This window comes from Esox lucius, chromosome 13 (genome assembly GCF_011004845.1).
Source record: "Esox lucius isolate fEsoLuc1 chromosome 13, fEsoLuc1.pri, whole genome shotgun sequence".
NCBI lineage: Eukaryota > Metazoa > Chordata > Actinopteri > Esociformes > Esocidae > Esox > Esox lucius.
Window position 1 is genome coordinate 37,035,807 of NC_047581.1, and position 25,044 is coordinate 37,060,850.

The 25,044-nt window shown below is 40.4% G+C and overlaps 2 protein-coding genes across 8 annotated transcripts in view; both read left to right on the plus strand.

Annotated features, from left to right (window-relative positions):
• jak2b (Janus kinase 2b) overlaps positions 1 to 14,553 on the plus strand; it is a 30,631-nt gene extending 16,078 nt beyond the window's left edge. For 3 of the 5 annotated variants that reach the window (XM_020052789.3, XM_010877178.5, XM_010877179.5), the window contains exons 5-24: positions 310 to 455; positions 924 to 1,215; positions 1,586 to 1,708; positions 2,963 to 3,120; positions 3,232 to 3,343; positions 3,713 to 3,899; positions 5,130 to 5,254; positions 5,416 to 5,550; positions 5,730 to 5,817; positions 6,055 to 6,182; positions 6,712 to 6,850; positions 7,106 to 7,257; positions 7,396 to 7,546; positions 7,759 to 7,895; positions 8,190 to 8,379; positions 9,006 to 9,130; positions 9,344 to 9,516; positions 9,635 to 9,752; positions 10,253 to 10,366; positions 10,530 to 10,644. In XM_020052789.3, coding sequence (XP_019908348.1) covers positions 310 to 455; positions 924 to 1,215; positions 1,586 to 1,708; positions 2,963 to 3,120; positions 3,232 to 3,343; positions 3,713 to 3,899; positions 5,130 to 5,254; positions 5,416 to 5,550; positions 5,730 to 5,817; positions 6,055 to 6,182; positions 6,712 to 6,850; positions 7,106 to 7,257; positions 7,396 to 7,546; positions 7,759 to 7,895; positions 8,190 to 8,379; positions 9,006 to 9,130; positions 9,344 to 9,516; positions 9,635 to 9,752; positions 10,253 to 10,366; positions 10,530 to 10,637 — 2,901 coding nt within the window. In that variant the 3' untranslated portion in view covers positions 10,638 to 10,644. Of the gene's footprint in view, positions 1 to 309; positions 456 to 923; positions 1,216 to 1,585; positions 1,709 to 2,962; positions 3,121 to 3,231; positions 3,344 to 3,712; positions 3,900 to 5,129; positions 5,255 to 5,415; positions 5,551 to 5,729; positions 5,818 to 6,054; positions 6,183 to 6,711; positions 6,851 to 7,105; positions 7,258 to 7,395; positions 7,547 to 7,758; positions 7,896 to 8,189; positions 8,380 to 9,005; positions 9,131 to 9,343; positions 9,517 to 9,634; positions 9,753 to 10,252; positions 10,367 to 10,529 lie in introns of all 5 variants that reach the window. The other 2 variants (XM_013136967.4, XM_010877177.5) reach the window with 2 other exon arrangements.
• A 4,781-nt stretch (positions 14,554 to 19,334) lies between these two features.
• Positions 19,335 to 25,032, plus strand: zgc:114041 (uncharacterized protein LOC574425 homolog). Of its 3 annotated transcripts, XM_020052235.2 has the most exons (6): positions 19,335 to 19,433; positions 20,289 to 20,521; positions 21,436 to 21,579; positions 21,832 to 21,872; positions 21,969 to 22,623; positions 22,756 to 25,032. In XM_020052235.2, the coding sequence occupies exons 2-6, from the start codon at positions 20,302 to 20,304 to the stop codon at positions 22,902 to 22,904; spliced, it is 1,209 nt and encodes a 402-aa protein (XP_019907794.2). In that variant the 5' UTR covers positions 19,335 to 19,433; positions 20,289 to 20,301; the 3' UTR covers positions 22,905 to 25,032. The 3 variants fall into 3 exon arrangements, with proteins under 3 accessions (XP_019907794.2, XP_010875483.2, XP_010875484.2); XM_010877181.3 differs by having other exon boundaries at positions 21,832 to 22,623; XM_010877182.3 differs by having other exon boundaries at positions 20,295 to 20,521; positions 21,832 to 22,623.
• The last annotated feature ends 12 nt before the right edge of the window (positions 25,033 to 25,044 follow it).

Here is a 25,044-nt window from a genome sequence, read left to right on the forward strand (position 1 = left end):
ACTAAAATCCTACAGAATATTCTTCCATATGACCATATTATAAGATGGTTGTAGGTACCAACACATGCTCTCTGTTAGGATGGTTTCCCTCCTTGTGCCTTCAGAGAGGAAATCATTGAGCATTCTTTTTACCCATTCAGTTCGTTAATCACTTGTTCCTTTCAGCAAATGTTATACAGGGGACGTTTTATAATCATTCTCCTTTTTGTACTGCCACTGTCCTTATTTTGTACAGGGATGCTCTACAGTATTGTAATCATTCTGTTGTATAACTGTATTAACCAGCCCTCCTCCGGCTCTTGTGTTTAGTGGCGGAGTGATTTTGTCAACGGCCGGGTGAAGATCTCCAACACACATGAGACTCAGGAGGAGTGCCTGGGCATGGCTGTGTTGGACATGACAAGGACAGCCAAGGAAAAACGAATGTCCCCTTTGGATATTTACAATTCCATAAGGTGCGGAGGATGAATACATACCAAACCATTTGAGTGGTTATCCTGGTACAACCAACTTGGTTGAAATGCCTGAGTTTCCATTGCAGCTAGAGACCAATGTGTTTACTTGATGCAGTAAGGTAGTGGTTCCCACCTCTGGTCCTCGTGAAGCTCCAACTACACGCATGTTTGTCGTATCCCCAGACAAACATACCCAGTTGAAATCAATGAGGTCTTGATAATTAGTGTGTATGAGGTGTGCTCGCCTGGGGCTACAATAAAAATGTGTACTCCTGGGGTAATTAAAGCCCGGTGCTGGGAACCACTGCCAGAAGTGAGAGTACGTATTATCTCTTTAATACAGTAAGTAGAAGGGTCAACACTGTAAATTGTTTCTTCAGGCGCATAGTCCTGATATATTGGTATTCTTCCCAGATACTCCAGATCCACTTAGCTTGATTTATTTAATTCTTCCCCCTCTCCCTTCAGCTATAAGTCTTTCTTACCCAAGGACATGAGGGCTTTCATCCAGGGCTGCAACATTGTGAATCGCAAGAGGATCCGCTACCGCTTCAAGAAGTTCATCCAACAGTTCAGCCAGTGCCGGGCCACATCACGTGACCTGATGCTCAAATACCTTATCAACATGGAGTCTCTGGAGCAGGCCTTCTACACCGAATGCTTCCAGGTCAGGGACCCCTCGGCCGGGCAGGTCACTATCACTGTGACAGCTGAGCATGGCATCCAGTGGTGCAGAGAACAGCAGAAAGACTCTGAACAGGTACTACTGTAGCCTAGTTGTGCTATGATTAAACCTTTTAAGCTGGTAAAAAAATTAATTCATCTGGTCTGTTCTTGTAATGGAGGTTGCTATCAGTGATTTTGTGGATAGTAATTGTATTTCAGAACCTTACTTTTAGAGTTGTTAATGCACAACTGTTTAATTCGTGGGTTAAAGACTGGTTAAAAGTAGGTCTGAACAGATGTCTGATTGCTAATGGAAAAATTGACATCTTTGAACTATTCATTTGAACTAATCATGATATAAAACGGACTACTTCTTTTGATTAAGGTTATATAATAAACGCTGCTTCCGACGAATGATATCCTGGTATGTTGACTCAGTCTTATTTCTTTTGACCTTTTTTAAGCAGGAATTGCAGACCTACTGTGATTTCCCAGACATTACTTACATCAGTATCAAACAGTCCAATAAGGAGGGCTCCATGGAGAGTCGAGTGGTCACCATCAATAAACAAGACAGCAAAGCTCTGGTAAGACCGACTTCAGCCTCTCACTCTCAAGGTTACAGGCCCGAATTGCCACAAAGAGAAGCTAGTTAAGAAACAGCAAGGCAAGCCCAGCTGACATTCCACACACAGGTGCTGAGACATTTGGGCTGTGCTCTACTGGCACTGTCGGTACACACCCACCAACGTTTAAACTCCTATTACAATGATAAATATTTGGTGCCATGCTTACCTGCTATCAAATGAACACAACCACCTCCAGTTTTAACAGATATATTCTACTGGGAGAAAGAGGAGACAACAGCGCAGGTCCTTGGGCCGCAAGATATTATTATAACCTTTATCATAAGGAGCATTTCTAAATGTTCTGTTAGTTGCTGGCTGCCACATACTTTAGCATTTTAGAGTGCCAAGGTGAAACCATAAGTATTGAGTGGAGCCTACCATAACAGGTTATGTGGATATTCCGGATATACTTGTTCTGGAAGAAACGTAGCATGATGATGAACGGGAAACGAATCAAGACAAATGGAATATAAGTGTTGGGACCGAAATGGGAATGTAGCCTACTATGACACTGATACAGCGCTACAGTACTAGTACAGCATGGACGGGCGTGCGTGCATGGATGCATAACGCATATTGCATTGGCTGTTGAGATAGCAAAGTAGGTGCTGTCAAGGTCAGTAAAAAGCAGTGGAAAAGTCCTGGCGTTGTGCCTAAAAGAAAAGCTCTTACTGTAGCTGTGGTATATTGGCAATATACCACAAACCCCCGAGATGTTTTGTTACTCTTAAACCAGTTAACAATGCAATTACAGCAGGAAAGGGCGATGTCTTACCGTGCTATCAGCCATTCCATTAAACTTTTAATCATAATTGTAAATTGAGAAACTGTTCACGTTTAGGCTTATTTTTTTATTTTTTCTTCAAGGTTGAGGATCTGAGAGCTCAGTTTTAATGGTTAATTCATGCAAATTAAGTAGTTAATAATATTCTTTTTTATTTTGCTAGGATTAATGAGGATAATCTAAGCTTGTGAAACCGCAGTTTGGTCTCTAGCTTGAACATGACAGGAAACACTGTATCCCATTAAAGTAATAGAAAATATTGCATTAATATAAATGTTATGTGTAATAAAACTTAATACATTTTTTTATTTAAGCCTTACACTATTTCAGTCACTCTGTACAGAATCTGTTAAATGATTGTGTACAATGTATTTTTCTCTATACAATTAGAGTTGAAAATTGTCTTGACACAATTATCCATGTCTCAGGAGTTGGAGTTCAAGTGTCTGTCGGAAGCGCTGTCTTTCATATCACTGATTGACGGCTACTACAGATTGACGACTGATGCACACCACTACCTCTGTAAAGAAGTGGCGCCCCCTAGACTGGTGGAGGCCATTACCTGCCATTGTCATGGTCCGATTTCGTAAGTGAGGAATACTACTTTAGTGTGCGCTGAGTGCACCATCTGATGGTGAATATGTACCTGGCGCTGACGTGCACTCACACACATTCTCTTTTGTTTTCTTCTCCACAGAATGGAGTTTGCAATTAGTAGACTGCAAAAAGCTGGGAACCAGCAAGGTCTATATATTCTGCGATGCAGCCCCAAGGACTTTAACAAGTACTTTTTGACCTTTGCTTTGGGGGTATGTACTTTATTTTAGACAACATTTTACTACCTAACAAGCATTTACATTTTCAGAGGATTGCTTTATATGATTCAGTGATTCACACTGGTCCCCAGTTCTACTCTACCCTAATTCAAATGTTAAGATATGCAACAATCTGCCAGAGCCCAGAAACATCTAAATCATGACTCAGTCATAAAATGAATACAGACATCTCTGCTATTCTCTTGACTCTCTTGACATCCATTATATTTATTTAATGGATGTGTCCACTATAACAATACATTTTTCCATAATAGAAAAAGCATCTGTAATGTACGTTTGTTTGGAACATATCACTGGAACACTAATTTGATTGTAATTTCTTTCTTCTGTGCTTTCCTCCAGGTTTATGATAATATTGAGTATAAGCACTGCCAGATAACTAGGGATGCCAATGGAGAGTTCAATTTGAGTGGAACCAAACGAAACTTCAGCAGTCTTCAGGAACTACTGAACTGCTATCAGAAAGACACTGTGCGCTCTGATGGAATCATTTTCCAGTTCAGCAAATGTTGCCCACCCAAACCCAAAGGTAAATATTTGAAAAACTAAATTCCAAGTATTAAAAAGTCAAAGTTAACATGTTAATATTACATTAAAATGCCTTGACGCAATATTAACATGTTAACTGAGTATTTATACTGCCATGTTTATTGCCATCAATTCTATATACCGTAGAAGAGAAGACCCAATCCCCTATTGAGTCCCTGGTGGTGTGCCACTTTAAATCATTATTCATTTCTCTTACACTGCAGGCAAAGTACATGTGAGAGTCGGTTCAGTTTTTTAGGGGGGCGGGGGGGGATATGAGCCAAATTCTAACCACATTCTCTGAAATAAAGACAACCCAATTAAACAAATCACACACAAAAATCAACGTTGAAACCATTTTGCAATTTAAAATAAACAGAAATACAATTTCCACATGTGTATAAAGGTAGTACATCCCTACCTTTACCATCACACACTGGCTGAAATTAGAATGAGAATCATGAGTAGAAAATAGAAACTTTGGACATATTTGATGAATACCACTCTTCTCAGAATCAGTACCCTTGCATGACCATGGCTATTTGCATGTCAGAACACCCCAATGAAGCATATATGGGCAAAATCATGTGGTAAACAATGCCAAAGCATGAAATACAAAGGCTCTACCCAAAAACGAGTAATGCGTTCTACATACCACCTTTACTTTAAGCAGCATCTTTAAGCAGCATTTTTATGCATAGCTTTACAGAGACATAAAAGGCAAATCATGAAACTCCTCTCAACTCCAACCTGTTGAGCGGCAGCATATGAAAAGTGTATGAAAGTATTTGTTTTGCGGCCATTTATCAGCTGGCTCATCCTGGATTGGGTGCCCGGCTGACCAGGTCCTATTGAAAAGTGCCTGTTATTTGGCCTCAAAAATATGTTCCTGAAATAAAGCGTGAGGAGAATCAGCTTCCCATAGGATGTCCAATTTTCTCAGTCTGTTCTAATAATTTAATAATGGTTTAACACGAGGCTTGCATTGCCTTTTAGATTTTTGATTAATAAATGAAAATAAAGTGTAATATTTCGGTATTTGTTACCTTGGCCTGTCAAAGGTGTTGAAATAAACAAACATTTGTACAGATATATAAGAAAATACTCCTTAGATGGCGCCTTGCTTTTTCACATGACTATTTTTGACGTGAAATGAACTGCGCCGCTGAAACCTCTAACGCTGGCAGTTGTTCCGGTTAATCTATATAGTCGTCTTGTTTCTTTTTGTCAGACAAGTCCAGTTTACTGGTATGCAGAAGTAACAAGGGCCCGAGTGTACCACCCTCTCCCACGCTACAGAGACACAATGTCAGCCAAATGGTGTTCCACAAGATTAGGAGAGAGGACCTGGAATATGTAAGCATTTCACTTCCATTACAGACCTTCATGCTTATTTACTCAGTGTTTGGTGTCTCTTATTAATTTATTTTCTCATCAAAGAAATAGTCGTAAATCCATCGTCTTAGTGTCTTTAAACTTGTGGCTGTACGTATGCTCTTGTATTCGGATGATTTTAGACTGAGAGTCACGGCCAAGGGACGTTCACTAAGATTTTCAAAGGGGTCCGCAAGGAGTTGGGGGATTATGGGGAAATGCACCAAACTGAAGTTATCGTGAAAGTCCTGGACAAGGCTCACAGGAACTACTCTGAGGTAGGTGACTAAGATTTTCTGCACGTATCAGAAATGAAACGGTTTTCCTGGATTTATTGGCTGACCTAGTTAATGATAAGACGACTCGTCTGTGTTTGTCTAGCGGTGGGATTAAATCAGTCGTTGTGTGTTCTGGCCGATTTATAATGGATGATTGAGCGTGTCTTTCTGTTTTACAGTCTTTTTTTGAGGCCGCCAGCATGATGAGCCAGCTATCCCACAAGCACCTGGTGCTGAACTACGGCGTGTGTGTGTGCAGGGAGGAGAGTGAGTCCGTTTGGATCAAAGCTAATGTAGCCATATGCTTTATTGGATGTATGAAAAATGGTGCCATTTAAAAATCCTTCAGGATAAAGCGAGTCTTTGGACTGTGGCCATTTAAATGCTGTCTTGTAACCATGAGTAGAGAAACTTTCAGTCACATTGGTTCAAGCTTAACATTCTACTGTCACCCCAATGAAAACACACTGGTTTGAGCCCTGGACAAAATGTGAACTGTTACAGATATCATGGTGCAGGAGTATGTGAAGTTTGGTTCTCTAGACACTTACCTGAAGAAGAAGAAGAACTCTGTGAACATCTTGTGGAAGCTCGAAGTGGCAAAGCAGCTTGCTTGGGCCATGAACTTTCTGGTAAAGTGAAATCCAACCTGATGATTGAATGATAAAGGATGTGTTGTGATTCTTATTATTCTAAGCAATAGAAGTCATCAGACCAGTCCATCAGTGCCTGCAAGGAGTTTGTGAATGTTTCTGATACTCAGCTGGTGTTTAATGTCTGCTACCCAGAAGTACAGAAGTTACTTTGCAATAATTTGTCATTTCTGGTTTTACTTTTGGAGGGGATGACAACAATTGTGATTACTTTTGTGCAAACAGAGCTAAAGTTTTATCCCTCACAAAAATTTTACTTGTTCTGTGAATTTCTCTTATGTTTCTTATGGCCAAAAAGCCAACTTCAGTTTTGATGTTGTGGCTATGGACTCTAGTAAAAACAGAATCTAGTCAAAACAGTTCATCCACTCTGGTTTAAATTGGTGTCCCAGTTTAAGTACTATGTGCATTGTGTGCTTTCTAATGGGTTTATGAGGATCAGCACATGAGTTGGTGTTCCGATCCAGGCTGACCCCCCCACCCCCCCCTCCTGCCTTCACTCCTACAGGAGGAAAAGAACCTTGTCCATGGGAACGTCTGTGCCAAGAACGTCCTGCTGATCCGTGAGGAGGACAGGATAACTGGGAATCCTCCCTTCATCAAGCTGAGTGATCCTGGAGTTAGCATCACTGTCCTCCCTAAAGACAGTGAGTTGCTCCCTATCCAATACTGTGTGTTACTGTTAGACTGCCAGGAGGGGGCGCCGTTTAGCCATTACAACGCAGTTGTGTGCACAAAGCTCCGCTACCTATGATGCGAATCATGTTTTACAAGCGTTCTCAGCTTGAAATATTGCAGTGTAGCTATTCTGTTGGAGCGTCATAGTGCCAGGGCTGTCATTGAACAGTGAATGCAGTGCGAGTTCACCACTGCCTCCATGCGCGTGTTGTCTTCTGTCCCAGTCCTGGTTGAGCGAATCCCCTGGGTGTCTCCTGAATGTATCGAGGATCTCGCCAGCCTGAGCCTCGCGGCGGACAAGTGGAGCTTCGGCACAACACTCTGGGAGATCTGCAGTGGTGGAGAGAAACCCCTGGCCACATTGGACAGCTCCACGGTTAGTGGGACCACAGCCCTGCCACTAAGTTTCGCTTCAGATGCATGAAGCACTATGTTGATATGCACCCAGAATATTTGTTACGCCTACAATGTTTATTGCAATGAACCCACACCTGTAATTTATTCTGTGGCGCAGAAGAACCTGTTTTACAAGGACCGGCACCAGCTGCCTGCTCCCAGGTGGACTGAGCTCGCCAACCTGATAACGAGCTGCATGGACTACGAGCCAACGTTCAGACCCTCCTTCAGAACCGTCATCAGAGACCTCGACGGCCTCTTCACACCTGGTCGGTGTACTGATACACGCTCCTGTGACCACTGGCCAACACCAGAGTGGTTGAGAGCTTGTAGAACAACCACCATGTTTTAGCTACTTATGTCTTACATTTTGTTTCACTTTTTTTAATGAGATTCCTACCGCATTGGAACAAATTTCTCAAAAGAATGCTTTCTGTCTTGAAATTGTCAGTGTGATCTGACGTAGATTTTTGTCCCCCAGACTATGAGTTGATTGTGGAGAGTGACCTTCTGCCAAACAGAACAGCAGCCTCAGCGTGGGTCACTGGGGCATTTGAGAACCAGGAGCCAGCCCAGTTTGAGGAGCGACACCTCATCTTCCTACAACAGTTAGGCAAGGTAAGGGAGGGTCACATGTTAAAGAACCACATTCACTATCACAGCCAATGATGTTCCAAGCCAATGAACCACACCCAATATAACAGCCAATTATGTTCCAAGCCAATGAACCACACCCAATATAACAGCCAATGATGTTCCCAAGACAAAGAACCACACTATCCCAGCCAATTATGATCCCCTGCTAAAGGACCAATGGATGTTTCAGATTCAGAATAAAATAGTTTCAATAAAAAGGCATCAGCTGATGTGACACCCCCCCCCGCACATTATCGTGTTGCCTCCTTCCTCCAGGGTAACTTTGGCAGTGTGGAGATGTGCCGGTACGACCCACTCCAGGACAACACCGGGGAGGTTGTGGCCGTGAAGAAACTGCAGCACAGCACTGCAGAGCACATGAGGGATTTTGAGCGGGAGATTGAGATCCTCAAGTCTCTTCAGCATGAGAATATTGTCAAATACAAGGGAGTGTGTTACAGTGCAGGTAACCATGCTGCTTTGGAGGTGGCGAGAGAGGAGTCAGGAAAATAATGTCACTGTTTTCATTCCGCTCGTGTCCCTTTGAAATAGGTCAAAAGTCGTCAAAGGAGGTGAGGAGAAGGAATGAAATGCACTTATTTGAAAGGTCTTTTTATCTCCACTAGCGAGTCATTAGGCTCATTGCATTGACATAGGAATCCCCAAAACCACATGTAAAGCGTTCAGAGGAAACCTAGCCTGTTGTGCTAGAGTTTGATACATGGATTTTGCCGTTAAAAAAAATGTATGTGCTTGATTTTTCTGTTCCAAGACGACTGCTGTTTCAAAGGGGTTGTGGACGATTGCAAAATACTTCTGTAATTATATAGACAGGACAGGATCTTTGGCCAGAGGCACTCGGACAGGAGAAACCTTCTGTGGTCACTCATTTACATATTGACCGTTCACTACATGTGGTTATTGTACATATTTAGTAATAGTGACTTTGCATATTTAGTATGGTGATGTTACGTTTTTCCTGTGTATGGTGACTACTTATCACTTGGAGACGTAAAGGACTTTGGCCCAGTGTAGATTTTTCCTATAATTCCAATTCAAAACAGATTAGTAACATATTGGCCTTCTCTGCAGGCCGTCGAAACCTGCGACTGATTATGGAATACCTGCCATTTGGGAGTCTGAGAGATTATCTAATCCAGAACAAGGAGCGAATAGACCACAAGAAACTGGTGCACTATACATCTCAGATATGCAAGGTACCGGCGCTAACTTATTGTAACGTAACCTTGGATTATCTTTTTTGTCTTTCATAGTCAGGTTTATTCTCGTAGATGATGCTGAGACCATTCTGTAATTATCACACTGATTAGCGCTGTGTAGGCAGACCATTTGTGTAGACAGAAACCTTTTGGCAGATAACAGTCAAGTATGAACAATACCTGAACCTTTCTGCTCTGCTCTGTGTATAGGGTATGGAGTACCTGGCGGTCAAGCGCTACGTCCATAGAGACCTGGCCACCCGGAACGTTCTGGTAGAGAGCGAGCTCAGGGTGAAGATCGGGGACTTTGGGCTGACCAAGGTCCTGCCTCAGGACAAGGACTACTACATGGTCAAGGAGCCCGGAGAGAGCCCCATCTTCTGGTTAGTTTTGTTCTGTTACTGTTACTTCCTGTATTGGTTTCCTATGCAGAGGAATTCCATGTGGTAGAGCTCCAGAGAAACCTGAGATAATGCTCGTGTGATTTGTGTTGTTGTGCAGGTATGCCCCAGAGTCTCTGTCGGAGAGCAAGTTCTCTGTGGCATCTGACGTCTGGAGCTTTGGCGTAGTGCTGTATGAACTGTTCACCCACAGCGACAAGAACTGCAGCCCTCCTGCAGTGAGTTCATCTCACTGTCTCTGTACCATCCCTTTGATTAGTGTGTTATATTGCCTGTGTAGAACTCTCCTTCTCTGATAGTGTTTCTAACAATTGTAGTAAGTACTTTCATTAAATATTTGCTATTTATGTATAAGGCTACGCCTGCTGACCTCAGAAAGGACTAGATAAACAATATACACACTTTAACGTCAGTATGTAGTACAGTGTCAGAGTCAATATGTTATGGCACAGGGTCATACAGTAGTCTGCTTGATAGTCTCCACATAATCATGTGTTATGGCACACTGTCATACAGTAGTCTGCTTGATAGTCTCCACATAATCATGTGTTATGGCACACTGTCATACAGTAGTCTGCTTGATAGTCTCCACATAATCATACTGTGACCTGCGTACATACTGCCCACACACTGGCACGTCTTCAAATAAACTCACTTGGATTCCATGTGTTACGTTTAGTTTCCATCTGACCAACTGTCATCTCTCCACGTCCTTTAGATGTTCATGGGCATGATGGGTAATGACAAGCAGGGACAGCTGATTGTCTATCATCTCATTGAGCTACTGAAGTCAGGCAGCCGGCTGCCTCGGCCTGTTGGCTGCCCCATGGAGGTAAGAGCTCCAGTGTCTTGTGTCCTATATTATGTTTGTGCTTTAGTGATGCAGTGGTGTACGATGAGGCTTTTTTCCCCTCACAATTAACACATTACTACCTTAAATGAGCGGTGTTTCACACCGTAATCCGTGAACCTATTTCTGGTTTATTCTCTGTCAGATATATGAGGTGATGCAGGAGTGTTGGGACAAAGACCCGAGCTCGCGGCCTTTATTCAAGGAGCTGGCTCTGCGTGTGGACATGTTCCGGGACACCATGGAAACGTAGACCGACCAGTGCCTCTCTCCTAAGGAACTGTCCTGTTCTGCCTTCACCTGGTTGCCAGTATGGTTTCCTCTTGTATGTGACCGATCACAGCAGGCTTGAAAGGAAAGCCTGCGCTGGTCAACGCTGACCACTCGTCTGGTTTTCGGTGGGGGAACAAGCTTGAAGACGTTGTGTTTCTGGCAACTCTGCTGTAGGTTGATTGTAAGTGGATGCCATGTCCACCAGGGCCTTTTACAGTGTGCCCATTACGTGGCAATAGAGTTGACTGATGACACGTTCGTCTGCAAGGACACTAGATACTTGTTTCAAACAAGGTCACTTTTTTTGTTTGTTTTTCTGCTCTTTGACCCTTTGCTGTCCCAGCTAGCAGGGCTAGCCTTCATCACCTTTCTGTCTCCCGAGTTGAAGTCAGACTGTGGGGGTGTCAACAAAAGGAATATTTGTTATTTTAATTTGTTATATTTTGTATGTATGTACATATTTCTGTACATACGTCAAGATAATTATATAATTTTATTAAATGAATACACTGCAATCTAATATTTGAACTGTTTGACAAGATGTCAGTGTAAAAATGAAGTACATTCAGTGATGATTTAAAAATCCATAATTGTTTGTTTTTTGCAGGTGATGTGAGATATAAAAGATTTATCAATGCCATGTTAAATCATGTTGTACAATGTCTTTCTAAAACCCATCTTTGTGTTCAGCTAAGGTAACAACTTCCTCTGCTGGTCTTACAATCAATACTGTTGTGTTCAAAACTATAGGAATTCTAATATTGTGTAGTTAAGCAGTATTGGAGAGACGTTAGCTGACACTCATTCCTTCCATATCCTATTTCCACTCTTTAAATATCCCTTCAACTGAACACGCTAAACATGGCACTCCTCTTAACATGTAATGAGCAGATTTGTTTGCAGTCACATTCTGAACCATCACCCGATATGAAACATTCTGAAATCTCAGTTGGAAAGCCAATCCCTCTCAGAAACCGGACATCCCAGTGAGACCGTTGCCTGTTGAACAGGAGCTTGGAGTTGGCAACAAGGTGAGAAAAATGTAAGGAGCAGAAATTAGCCAAAACCTTCCTGTTAGTGACTGTATTTCACTTGCAACAGGAAAGCCCTGTTTTGTACACATTTCTGTGGCTGTATTTCACTTGCAACAGGAAAACCCTGTTTTCTACACATTTCTGTGACAAAAACAACTGACTGTGTCTCCGTGTAATCAAGATATTACATTATCAGTGTCTTTCGGCTTCATTTTGTTCAATTGGCTGTGTACCAAAATGTTTTCTTTACATATGTAGCGGCCCCTGGCAGACTAGTTCATGACCCTTGCCCAGTCTTCAGATCACACTTCAAAGTGTCCAGGTGCAGAAGGAGGGGTGAGGATGGACTCCGAGGGGCGTGTAGGGCCTGGGTAGGATAGACTGCAATACCTTCTGTCAGTGTCCAGTACCAGGTCGGTTTGACTACCATGGTATCATCTGCAAGTTCAGAGGAACTGTCCCTAGACAGACTTGTGTGTGCTGTCTGTCAAAGGGAAACATTGGGGAAAGTATAGATTTCGGTGGCTGTATTAGCAGATGACGTGTAGGACGGTTGAATACCCTAGTGAGACATCACCGTAAAATGGAGTGGGGTGTTTTTAATGAGTCATAACGTCACTAGACACATTTATTAAAGTGCTATGTCATGACACATTATTTAAATCATTTTTAATATCACAAATAGTACCTAAATGTTTGGCTGCGTTTGAAACTAATTCAAACATTGGGCAAAATAGTTCATCGGGTTGGATGAAATTACTGGATCAGAATTGGGCAGTAAATCAGCAATAAAACTGATAGATCTTTTATGCAACTCAGAGCCTAGAGGATTTTGATGTCCCAAATGGCCCCCTATGCATTTGTAGAGATATAAGAGTGGTTGACTGATTTAAGTAGTTTACTGGATCTTAAATCCAGCCTATCAGAGGGACAGGTGGAGCTGTTAGATAATGTTACCCATACTCAGACAAGAGTGCAGAAAAGCAGAGAGGAAATGGAAAAAGGACATGTTGCAAGTCAACTCTATATTAAGACTGTAAAAGCCAAATATTTATCTGATATTATCTCTAACAACTCTAATAATCATAAAGTCTTGTTTAGTGTGATAAGCAAGGCTTTACATCCGGTTGCTACTGCTTTTCCTGAAGCAACTTCTGAGACTTGTGAAGACTTCCAGTCTTTCTTCAATGGCAAGATAGATGCCATAAGATCTTGCATCTTACCTCCAGTTTACAACCCCTCTGATTTAGGCATATGTTCCGCTCTTTTTAACCAGTTTGAACCTGTATCTCTTTCACATGTGTTAGACAGTCTCACACGAAGCCTACTACCTGCCCTCAGGTCGCAGTTCCCTCGCCTTTTTAAACAAGGGCTGGACACTATTGGTCCCAGTATATTGTCCATAATAAATAGCTGCCTCATCAATGGCACTGTCCCGTCATGTTTTAAACATGCAGTGGTCCAACCCCTTATTAAAAAACCTAATCTAGATTTAACTGTCCTTAATAATTTCCGTCCCTTTTCAAAATTGCCAGTCCTATCAAAAGTTCTAGAGAAAGTAATTTTTTCCCAGCTTTCCTCCTTTTTAAATGAAAATCATATGGATAAATTCCAGTCAGGTTTTAAGGCATGTCATAGCACTGAATCAGCTCTTCTTAAGGTGTTAAAGGATTTATTGTTGTTTAGGGACAATGGAAACTGTGCTACTTTAATTCTTCTTGATCTTAGTACTGCTTTTGACACATTTGATCTTGCCATCCTTCTAGACCGTCTTAAACTAGAAGTTGGCATTCAGGGTACTGCTCTAAAGCTATTTACTTAATATTTGAAAGACAGGACATTTTCTGTAAATATTGGGAACAACTTCTCTGCATCAATCACCTGTGGGGTACCTCAAGGCTCTGTCCTAGGCCCTATCTTATTCTTGTTATATATGCTTCCCTTCCCTCCATCTTTCAGAAATAAAGCATATCTTACCTTTGCTATGCTATGCTGATAACACTCAATTGTACCTTCCCCTGAAAATCCCCTGAAATCACTCTGATTGTCTTAGAGACGTTATACTGGCTAGCTAAAAACTTTTTTCAATTAAATAATACCAAAACAGAAGTTATAGTATTTGGCCCCACATATTCCACCAAGGTTATTGTTAATAACTTAGGGCCCCTATCCAACAATGTACATAGCTATGTAAAAAATCTCAGGATAGTTTTTGATTTGGATCTTCATTTTGATAAACAAGTCAACGCTGTTGTCACAGGCAGCTTTTCCCAACTCTGGGCCATTGCCAAATTGAAACCCATTCTTTCCTTTAAGGATTTAGAGACGTTCATTTCCTCCCGTCTTGACTATTGTAACTCTTTGTATATGGGAATCTGTCAGTCTACCTTGTCCTGCCTTCAGCTTTTTCGTGCCTTTTTGGTTGCTGCTCCAAAATTGTGGAACAGCCTACCTTTATATATTAGGTCCTCTACTAGTAGCAACATTTTTAAATACCACCTTAAGACCTATCTTTTTTCTTTAAAATTTTTATCTGCAAATGGCTAGGAAGTTCTCTTTGTTTGCCATGTCCTATAAATATGTTGGCTATATGTTTTGACTGTACAGCACTTTGGTCGACATGAGTTGTTTTTAAATGTGCTTTATAAATAAATTTGACTTTGACCCGTCGAACCTTCTGAGATCCCCACAAGTGTGTAGGGTCCATTTGGGATTTGGCAGACCTATGATATTGTAAATGAATGCTCCTTGACCAATGACTAAGATACTGAAAAGAGAGACTATGAGCTTGTGCCAAAATCCAAGAAACTTATTTAAAACAGTTTTGTCTAATAAAGTAATTATTTGGGAAACCATACAAACCACAATGCACTCCTTGTCTAATAATTAACGATAGTACCAATTACTTGGTACGATCGTTTCGAATCTCGCCAAAAGTATATCTGGAACAAAGTATATCTGGAGGTTTCCAATCTTGCCAAAATGATATCTGGAACAAAATATTATCAGTGGGGGTCTTCAAGGGCAGAGTCTCCGTCTCTGGAGGTCTTGAAAAGCCAACAACGGACCTTCCGGTTTCTTTAAGGTTGCTGGAGGAGTGGCCAAAGACAAGTAGTGTCATGCTGGCAACATTAGAGATTCCGTAGCAACATTAAGACTTCCGGTTTTCGGATTTTGCCTTCAAAATATAAGTCCTCGGTAAAACGCGATTTTAATAATAATTAAATGTATCGATTTTGACACTTTGCTTAGTGTATATTGTAAAAATGTATTGTGGGAAATGTTCAGGAGAGCGGATAGAGTAAATATATGCAAAAAAAAGGGGCACTGTGTATTTGCAATTGTTGCTGGCATTTTACTCCACCCATCCTAGATCCTATTGGCCACAATGTAACTCAAAGGATATGAAATAAATGTTGCCCTGTACAGAAAAAACTATTCTATATGCCGCAGTGAATGTATTGTAGGAAATGTTCAGGAGTGTCTATAGAGTGATTATATGCACACAAAAAAGGGGCACTGTGTATTTGCAAATGTTGCTGGCATTTTACTCCACCCATCCCATTGGCCCCAATGTAACTCAGTGTATATCAAATACATATAGAATCATACAGAAAAAACTATTCTATAAGCCGCAGTGAATGTATTGTAGGAAATGTTCAGGAGACTCTGTACAGTGATTATATGCAAAAGAAACCAAGGGGCGCTGTGTACTTGCAATTGTTGCTGGCATTTTACATCCCATTGGCCACATTCCAAATTACTGAATAGCCATCATTTAGATCCATAATTCCTTGTGTTAATGGAGGTGATAATCCCTACTTTACAACCGGAGGAAGACTGGAAGAAAAGGAGAAAAGCGCCAAAGCATCTTCGTAGGTCTTTTCTGGTTCCTCCACCTATTAGTTCTAATTCATTTAGTCTTAATGAATAAATAGGGATGACCAATGATCAGAATGCATTGTGTAATGAGTCCAATTTGGCCAAATTGTTAAATTCTCAGCAGGATTTTATGAATGATCCTAAAATAACTATATGTAGATTTGAAAACAGAGCTTCAAAACAGAGTTGTTGGTTCAACTCAACGTTGCAATCTTTGTTACATCTCGGCATAGTAAGTAAAACGTAAAAATCCAGACTCACAATCTATTAAAGAATGTTCAGATATTTAAGAGAAATGCTCTGCTCCCTTGTTGTCTGCAGTTCAGAGGCCTGGACACAAATTGAAGCATTGTGTATTAAAGCAAGTTTTGATAGAGATAAACCACACCATTCCATAATTTAAATTAGGTCAGCGTAATGACCCGCTAGATTTTATATATCAATTACTCCCCTGGTTACAACAGCTGGGTAGCAAAACAGTGGTCAGTGCTATGCATCCTGATAGATGTGCAAAAACAGCATCTCACACAATGAGCATTACTTCAACTCGCATTTTCAACTTAGACTGAATACAGACACATCATCCATTGATATTCTCTTCAGACAACTAATCACCAGCGGTGGAGTACCCAAGAAATGCAGTCAGTGTGGTGGTGTATTGATTAGACAAACCGTTTGGAACACCACACCAGATATTCTAGTGTTTTTTGTGCCCTGTGTTGCAGACAACTTTACAGTTAATAGAAACTCAGTTCTTCCCTCCCTTACAATTGAAATCCCAGTTGTTGTCAATAAGAAGTACAGATTGAGCTCTGTGATATGCCATTCAGGTAGAAAATCTACATGGGGGCATTTCTGGTGAGTGCTGGATTTTGACACTTTTAATATTTGGGCTGATGACGTACACATTTCTGTTGGCAGGAATAGGGAGGGGGTTAGCATAAGAACCGAAGGGGTTATATATTTCAATGAAGTAGCTAATGAGCCTCAGAAACAAACCAATTGTAGTGATGTACACCAACATGATGCACAATCAGGTATTTCTGTGATTCCACAGTACGAATACTTCTCCAACCAAACCGTGGATGAAGCGTTACCCATTTAGATTTTTCAAAAAACTACAATAGCATTTCAAGAATGCCATAAGTGATTACTCAGAGCTGATCAAGTGAAACCATCTTGTCACTTCAAAAAGGCCATTTCCCAGTTAGAAGCAATGGATTCAACCATGTTTTCACAATCCGTGGTTCAACAACAATTTCATTATAGTTATGTAAAGGATATAGTTGAAGATTTTGTTCAAGAAATTCTACCTGCCAACTTCTTGGCAAATTACCTGCTCTACATTCACAGTCTAAACACAAAACAACTCACAGTAGAACCAAGGGAGATTTCTGCAGAAAGCATTGGTGAACATCTTGTTTCAGTCCCACAGAACAGAGCATGTAATGTATCTAAGAAATCAAAAGGCTCCCAACATTCCAACTGTTATGTTACCCTACCCCAAAGACTTTGCTTATAAAAATGGACACAGTGAGCATGCACTTAACCTAGAAGCTTTACTTTACCTTCGATATTTAGCAAACACACATACTCTTTCCAGTATAGTCACATTTTCAGATGAATACCCATTTATGAAAATGTATACATATCATGACCAGCTTTGGCATGCAAACTACACTAAGACATCAAAGATGCCAGTGGGCTATACCTTTGTATTACTCAAGAAATTGTTGCATAAGGACACATTCTGTCTTCTTGCATATGATCTTACAAGTAGTGTAGAAGTTCTCCACTTTGTTCAGAAATAAGTAATTCACTTGTGCACTGACAAATGCAAGGAATGTGATTCCTCTCAAAATAAAGACATTCCTAAGCCAACTCACAGAAAACCATTGTGATACAATAAGCAATGGAAATTGGTTCAGTGATAAGATAATTGATGAGTACCTTGATCTCATTAAATCTAATTTGGAGGATCACTTTGTGCTGATATGCCCTGTGTCTTTCGTTAGCCAACAGCTACAAAATCTATTTTCTGAAAGGATGGATGTTCTGCCTAAGGTATGTAGAGTAGAGTGTTTTGAAAATGTTATAATACCTGTCAATTTAAATGACCATTGGATGTCCATAGCTATAGAAATTAAAAAGAAAGTACATGCACAAGACTGTATAACACTGAATGTTAAATTAATGGACTCATTTAAGCAGCATGAGAATTAACTGCAGAGCATTCTTCACCCGCTACAGAAGTATCTGGCATTACAGTATTTGGCTTTACATACAAAGGTTGTGGACATATGTTCTGTAGTAGACATGTAGTTCTGAAATATGTGGGAATTTCAAAGCTCAGGTAGATGGAAATAGTCGTGGTCCCAGTGTGTGTGTTGCACTCCTATTTGGAGATAACATAAATGTATTAATTCAAAACAACATGAGATGGTCTATTTTATATGAATGCTCAGAAACAGGTTATTGCATTAATGTCAGAACATAGTCAGCAGATGGGGAACACCATGAACAAATTATTCCACGTACATTGTTACAAGATTAGTCTGCAATAATGTGATCATGCAGTATGTGCACTTGCACTATGGCTCTTAGAAGGTTTGTTTCAGGGGCTGAAGTCCTGACACTAATCTTACATAAGCTGCTCTGTTACTGTCTGGCAGGAGGTACTGGACTACTGGGGCTCTGAGACAATGTCTGTACCCAAGCAAGAACATTTTAAAGTGTTATTATTTTCTCTAGAGTACACAAACTGTACTGAATACTCAAATACAATACCAGCCTTCCTACTTCTCAATTGAAACATGTATCTTTCAATATAAGGACATATTTTTTCTCAAATTAAGCTATGGCTTGAATGTAGTTGTAATAAAATATATCCTTCTTATAGAGTTGATGAAGTTGAACATATTCTAGTATGCAATAGTTGGAAATTGGTGTGATATGATGTGATTTTGTTGTAGATATGTTTTTGCTTATCTAAAAAGTATTAAACTGTTAACAGTCTTTTGGGCTCACCTGCATCTCTAAAGGTGGTACAGCAGGATAATGATCGGTTCATGTAAGTGACTACTACTTAAGATCGTTGGCTGAATTGTAAAGTAATCACCAAGTACAGTAGTGATTATCACCTCCATTAACACAAGGAATAATTGATCTAATTTGATGGCTATTCAGTAATTTGGAATGTGGCCAATGGATTTCTTTGCATATAATCACTGTATAGAGTCTTCTGAATATTTCCTACAATACATTCACTGCGGCGTAAAGAACAGTTTTTTCTGTATGAGTCAATATGTATTTCATATCCATTGAGTTACATTGTGGAAAATGAGGGTGTGGAAATACTGTGTTGCTAGATGTAGCACACCATTCCCCATGATTAGACAGGTTTGTCTTACTCTACACATTCTCCTGAACATTTCCTATATTGCTTTCTCTGTGGAATATTCAATAGTTTATGAGTTATGATGCAATATGAAGTCTATATTCAGTCATTGGCATTGTCTGAATTATGCCCTTGGAACGTGTTTTAATACCCACTTTTTTTTTATTACTCTAAAATATGATCATATTTGAATTGTTGTCAATGTTTTGAGAGGTACATTTTTAAACACTTAATAAACAAAATTTATGTCAGTTTTGAAGTAATACGTTGGTCTCTTTTATTTTGAAAAATTCCTAATTTTCGTGACCTGGAAGTCTTTCTTTAATGTTGCTCACAAGACGCTGATAAGACGCCATACGCTGGAACTGCAAGTAACGGTTTAACCAACCAACCAAAGATTAAATACATGGAATCTTAACACAGAAGGAGGAGCAAAGCAAAATGTGGAGTCTACGGTCCGGTTGTGAGTTACATTTCAATACTACGTCCTTAGAACATACTGCTGTCATTATCAGACGGTCAGCGTCAGAAACAGCCTTTAGATCGAGCTTTGAGCACGAATGGTCACCACACTTCGTGATCATAATTAGGCTATAAATAAAATGTTCAGAAATACATTGAGCCAACAAATAATTTCATACTCGCTGTACCTCAAAGTTAATTACTCGTGTTATGGTAGCCTACTAGTGTTTTTCAACAACACAAAACAGCGAATCTATATCACAATCCAAGTGACACAATGAACAATCCAAATAATATATATTTGAGGCTATTTAAATCCATTAACTGTGTAGAAATTACAGACTTTACATAGTGCTCCCACTGTATGAATAATAGTGAAGACATCCAAACTATGAAATTACCCATGGTATCATGTAGCCATCCCAAAACATTTTACATATCAAATGTTCTTCTTTTTTATATATTAGGTCCTTCAAAGTAGCCATCCTTTGCCATGATAAAAGCTTTGCCCACTTTGTATTAAGCCAAGTAGCCGGTCCTCTGTTGTATCTGACTATATGTTTTCCACATGAATATAATTTGTACCTAATATCAAAAAGGTAACCTGAGTGAACAAAATACTCAACTTGATATGGATTTAATTATTGCCATATTTATACAACATCTAGTCTCACTAGGTCATTCTTAAAAGTCTTGTTATTTCTCTTTGGAGGTCAGGGGGAAAAAAATTCAGAAGTGGTTTGAATCACAAAACCCTTTGTGATACATTGGGCTGACCTCTGTTAAGCATACAATGTTATGCATTTCACGATTGTCATTGTGGACGTATGCCTACTGTTGGTTTGTTCTTTTCAAGCTGTAGAGCTGTGATGCATAAAGCCAGGATGAAGGCCAGTCAAGCTGGTGGGCCCCCTGATGGGGGTTATGGATGGGTGGTGGTCACCTCAGCCTTCTTTATTATGGGCCTCAGTGCAGGAGTCCTTAAGAACTTTGGCCTCTTCTTCCTGGAGATCCAGAACCACTTTGGAGTACTTACCAGCACTACATCATGGGTGACCTCCACTATGATCGTTGTATTTCACTTGGGAGGTAAGTGATGCTGAGGACAACCTGTCTGTTTGTTTTGCAGGATACATTTATTGTTAAACAGTTAAATGTCTGCATTTAATTTTGGGCCATTACCATGTTAAAGGAATCATGGCCAAAATGTGAAATGAATTGGAAAGCATTCATTTTTGTATAAAATGAAGAGAAATTACGGCTTATTGTATTTCTATGTTCTTCAACCATTTTCCTCCCTTAAATATAATTTTTTTTTTTTTAAATAACCTTAATTGACCTGTGTTAAATTGGCTGGATATGTTTGATTTCAGGATAAATGGAGCAGTTTATGTAGGTTCCCTCTGTTTGTTATTTAATTGCACAGCAAACGAATAAACCATGAGCATCAAGAAGCTTTCAAAAGAACTAAGGGACACAGATTAGGGGATAGAATTACTTCCAAGACCTCGAATGTCCATTGGGGTATCGACAAGGTGATTATTAAGAAGTGGAAGGCCTATCCTTACAGCCCCAACAAACATGCTCTACTCAAGAAATTCTGCACCAAATTCTGCTACCACTCCTGGTTTAGCTCTGAGGTAGTCCAACGTAGACACCTGGTCTGGCACATAACCTTAGCCTCTGATTGGCAGCTATATGGAGTCAAGACAACCGTGCACTCAGGCAATCAGAAAATACAGGATCTTTACAAATATTTGCTGCCAGTGGTCCTGGTCAAATTGATAATTTTACAAAATCCTTGGAAAATTCAAAATTATGAATCTCAGCTACCTACAGACTCCACTGATGCACTGATCCACAGAATGCTTTCAGCATTACTGCCCATTTACCTTGGGCTATGTGGAGGCAAATAAAATCTCCCAACGGACTGAATCTGGCCAGTGGGACAGCAGTTAAGAAGACCTGAACTGGGACAGTGAATTTATTTTTGTCGTCTCCAGCCCCAATCGCCAGTGTCCTGAGCATGCACTTTACCCAGAGGTCAGTCATCATTGTGGGAGGACTACTTGCTGCATCAGGGATGATGCTGGCTTCTCTTGACCTGAGTCTTCCGTGGATGTACCTTAGCATTGGCATACTGCAAGGTATGAACTGTGTTTCTGAGTTCTTTCTAGAATGGTGAGTAATGTATCATTTGCTGTTCAGATCCTCAGTATTGCAAAGCAGTGTTTTCAGTAGCCAATCACATAAGACATTATCCCCGTATCACCAGTCCATAAGACCTACAAGTTCACCTAAAACCCGTTCAGAATACATTGTAGCAAAACAAATTGAATTGTAATTATTGATTCATTATATTAACTTTTTGGAATCTTACGTCAACTTCTTTTCTGCAGGTTTAGGACTTTCATTTTCCTGGGTGCCAGCGAATAGCATGGTAAGCCATTACTTCCTGAGGTGGCGTCCCATAGCATATGCTATCGCCAGCTGCGGTGAGTGTGTCTTCGCCATGTTATTCAGTCCTTTCTTTCAGTGGCTGATCGAGGCCTACACCTGGCAGGGAGCTCTGCTCATTATTGGAAGCCTTCAGCTTAACCTCTGCGTCTGTGGGTCCCTCATGAGACCTCTGGTGTCCAAACCTCAGAGTCCCACCAAACCAAATTTGGGACAAATCCAGGTGTCCAAATCTACTGCGGAACCGACACCAAAGAAGAAGCTAAGCTTCCAGTGGTCATTGCTACGGAAACCAGAACTGCTATTCTACATCCTGTTTGCCATTTTAGCTGCCGTAGGCTTTTTCATCCCACCACTTTTTCTGGTTCCCTATGCCACCAGCCTGGGATTGGAGAACTACTGGGCGGCGTCCATCCTCTCTGTCCTGGCTTTGGCTGACCTGTTTGGCCGTTTGGCCTGCGGTTGGCTAGCCAACCTGAGGCTGGTGAGGAACCTTCAGCTCCTGACGATGGTGGTCACCATGTTGGGGGTGGTGCTGCTGCTGCTGCCCATTGGAAAGGACTACGGGGTCCTCCTGGTCTTCTCCTTACTCTGTGGTTTTCTGTTTGGCTGCGTGGTGGCCATCCATGTGACGTCCATTGTGGATGTAGTTGGACTGGAGAGCTTCGACAGCGGCCTGGGGTTGTTCATGCTCTTCAGAAGCATCGGAGGCTTCATTGGCCCACCTGCTGCAGGTGAGAGATTGGGGCATAATTAATGTCTTAACGCTTTGAGTGAACCATGGCTTGATTCAGTGGCGCTGCTGGTTTAATTATCCTGGGCAGTTGTTTGGTCTCAAATGTCTCCTACTTCTCTCCTTGGCACAGGTTGGCTGGTTGACCTGTCCAGTGGCTATGCCGCATGCTTCTACCTATCTGGATTGGTTCTCATCCTGTCTGGTGTGTTTGTGGTTTTAGTGGACCGTCTTGTAGAGAGGAAGATTGCTGCTACCAGTGAGTCATATTTAGAGTACTAAAGGCCTGCGTTTTAGTGTGGGACAGAAAGCGGTGGTTGTGTGTGAGAGCAACTGCTAATTGTTTTAGTCTGAAGAAGGTGTGAAGATATGTTTGCTTGTTCATAAGCTCTTTGGGTGGTTGTAGTCTGAGTTTACTTGAGTGTAGTCAGGGTTTTATTCTTATTATTGAGATACTTCAGGATTCAAATGAACTCTGCCTCAATTGTGAAGTTTTGTTTCCACTGTCCTCTGATCCACTGATCCTCTGATCCACTGATCCACTGTCTTCTACTGAATCATACCTTAGACTTCCAGTTATTGTGATGACTAGATAAGTTATTTTTGTTATTCCAAACAACATTTGTTTATTTGACTAAATTCATCTTATTACATTTTTGTTGGAAAAAGTATGTCAACCTTTGCATTCAGTAGCTTGTGGACCCCAATTGTAAGAATTAGTTTTGACACATTAGTTCAAAGTACATTCTCGTCGTACTGAAATATCCCAGTGCTGTTTGGGCAAACTTAATATTTTTCCATGCACATTCTTCATCTTAATGTCCGGGGGTTTTGTAAAATCACTTTGTGACTACTGCTGATGCAAAAATTAATTTGATTGATTGATCTTCACTTTTTACCAATTGTGGACTTCTTAAAAACGGACTTAAGATAATGTGAGAGGCCTGGAGTTCCTTAGAGATTGCCCTCTGGTTATTTTGACCTGAATAATTCTATGGCTTACTTTTATTCTGTTGGCACTCACTCAAGGAAGGCGCAGTAATGGTGCTGCGTTTTCTTCCATTTTTATATATCCTGACCTTGGATTGGTGGACCTGCTTGTTTAGGAAATTGTTTTGTAACGCTTCCTGAACTGACTGGCGTTATGAAACCCTTTCCAGAGCTTTGTTGTGAAGAGCAGTGGTCCTTTAAGTAGGCTGGAAGCCCTAAAGGTTAACATACTTTTATCCCAAATGGACCCCTATGCCCTAAAACCTGTGCACTTCTGGAGATCTACGAGTGGTTGACTGATTTAAATAATTTGGTGGATCTATCAGAGGGCCAGGTGGAGGTGTTACCAGATTGTTAACACCTTTTTTTTTTTTTTTCGTAATGAAATTAAAATGTAATTTGTTTTATTTAATAATAGGTTTCCGTTATCTATTATTAGGTATTTAATAAATATTTTATGCCAATCTAGCTCACCTGTTTTCAGGAATACAGACAATCCTAAAGGTTTTACCAACTTTCTCACCACTGTGTGTTTAAACCAAATTCACGGTTGTATTTCAACTGCTGTGTATTGAAATGTTCTCTGATTTGTGTGGTAAAGGTATGTCATAGACTTGGCAGTACTTGTATGAATAGTTGTATGCAAATCTAGAAAGTTATGTTTATAATTTTAATGTTTTTATCCTAAGACACAATGAATGCTGTATATAAGTACATTTTTAATGTTACTTGGTCAGATGTGCTGCTAACATCCCCCAAGCACTTTATCTAAGTCAAGATGCTGTACGTCCTTTCTGTGTGCAGCTTTACCAAGTGCAATTAGACTTTTATGCGATCGCTCTTTTACACAACGCTGTTGCACATTGTAACCTGAGCACTTTACATGTCACCCATGCCTTGTTTTGTTGTATCGTCACTTCTGTACTATCATCTCATTTTCATTAGACTGTTGCAAAGTATTCACTATCAAGCTTAACAGTTGCAATAGTTCCTTCCATTCCCTTTACAAAAAGGGTGTCAGCTGTTGTCACACGATTTTGGTCTTCCCTGATAAACAGTTTTTATGAAACGTTTTGATGAATTTCTTATGTAGCATTTTCTTTCACCAAAAAATACTTCAGCTGAAGAAACCTTGTCCTGACTGCACACCCCTTTCCTACACCTTGATTAAACAGGTTATAAATACCTCTGATTGAATCAATGCCCTGTCTGTATAGTAGATGATCTAGTAGTAAATTCAGTCAAGCAATTAGTTAGCTAATACCAGTTTACTCCACTTTAATATAGGTTACCTTTGCACTATAAATAACAGTTGTCAAATTGTTACTTGTCTTTTTAACGTTTGTATGTATCTTTATGACCATGATCTCGGTTACTGTTGTTAATGTGTTACAATACACTGAATAAAATGTCTGCTTTACCATTGTGCTCA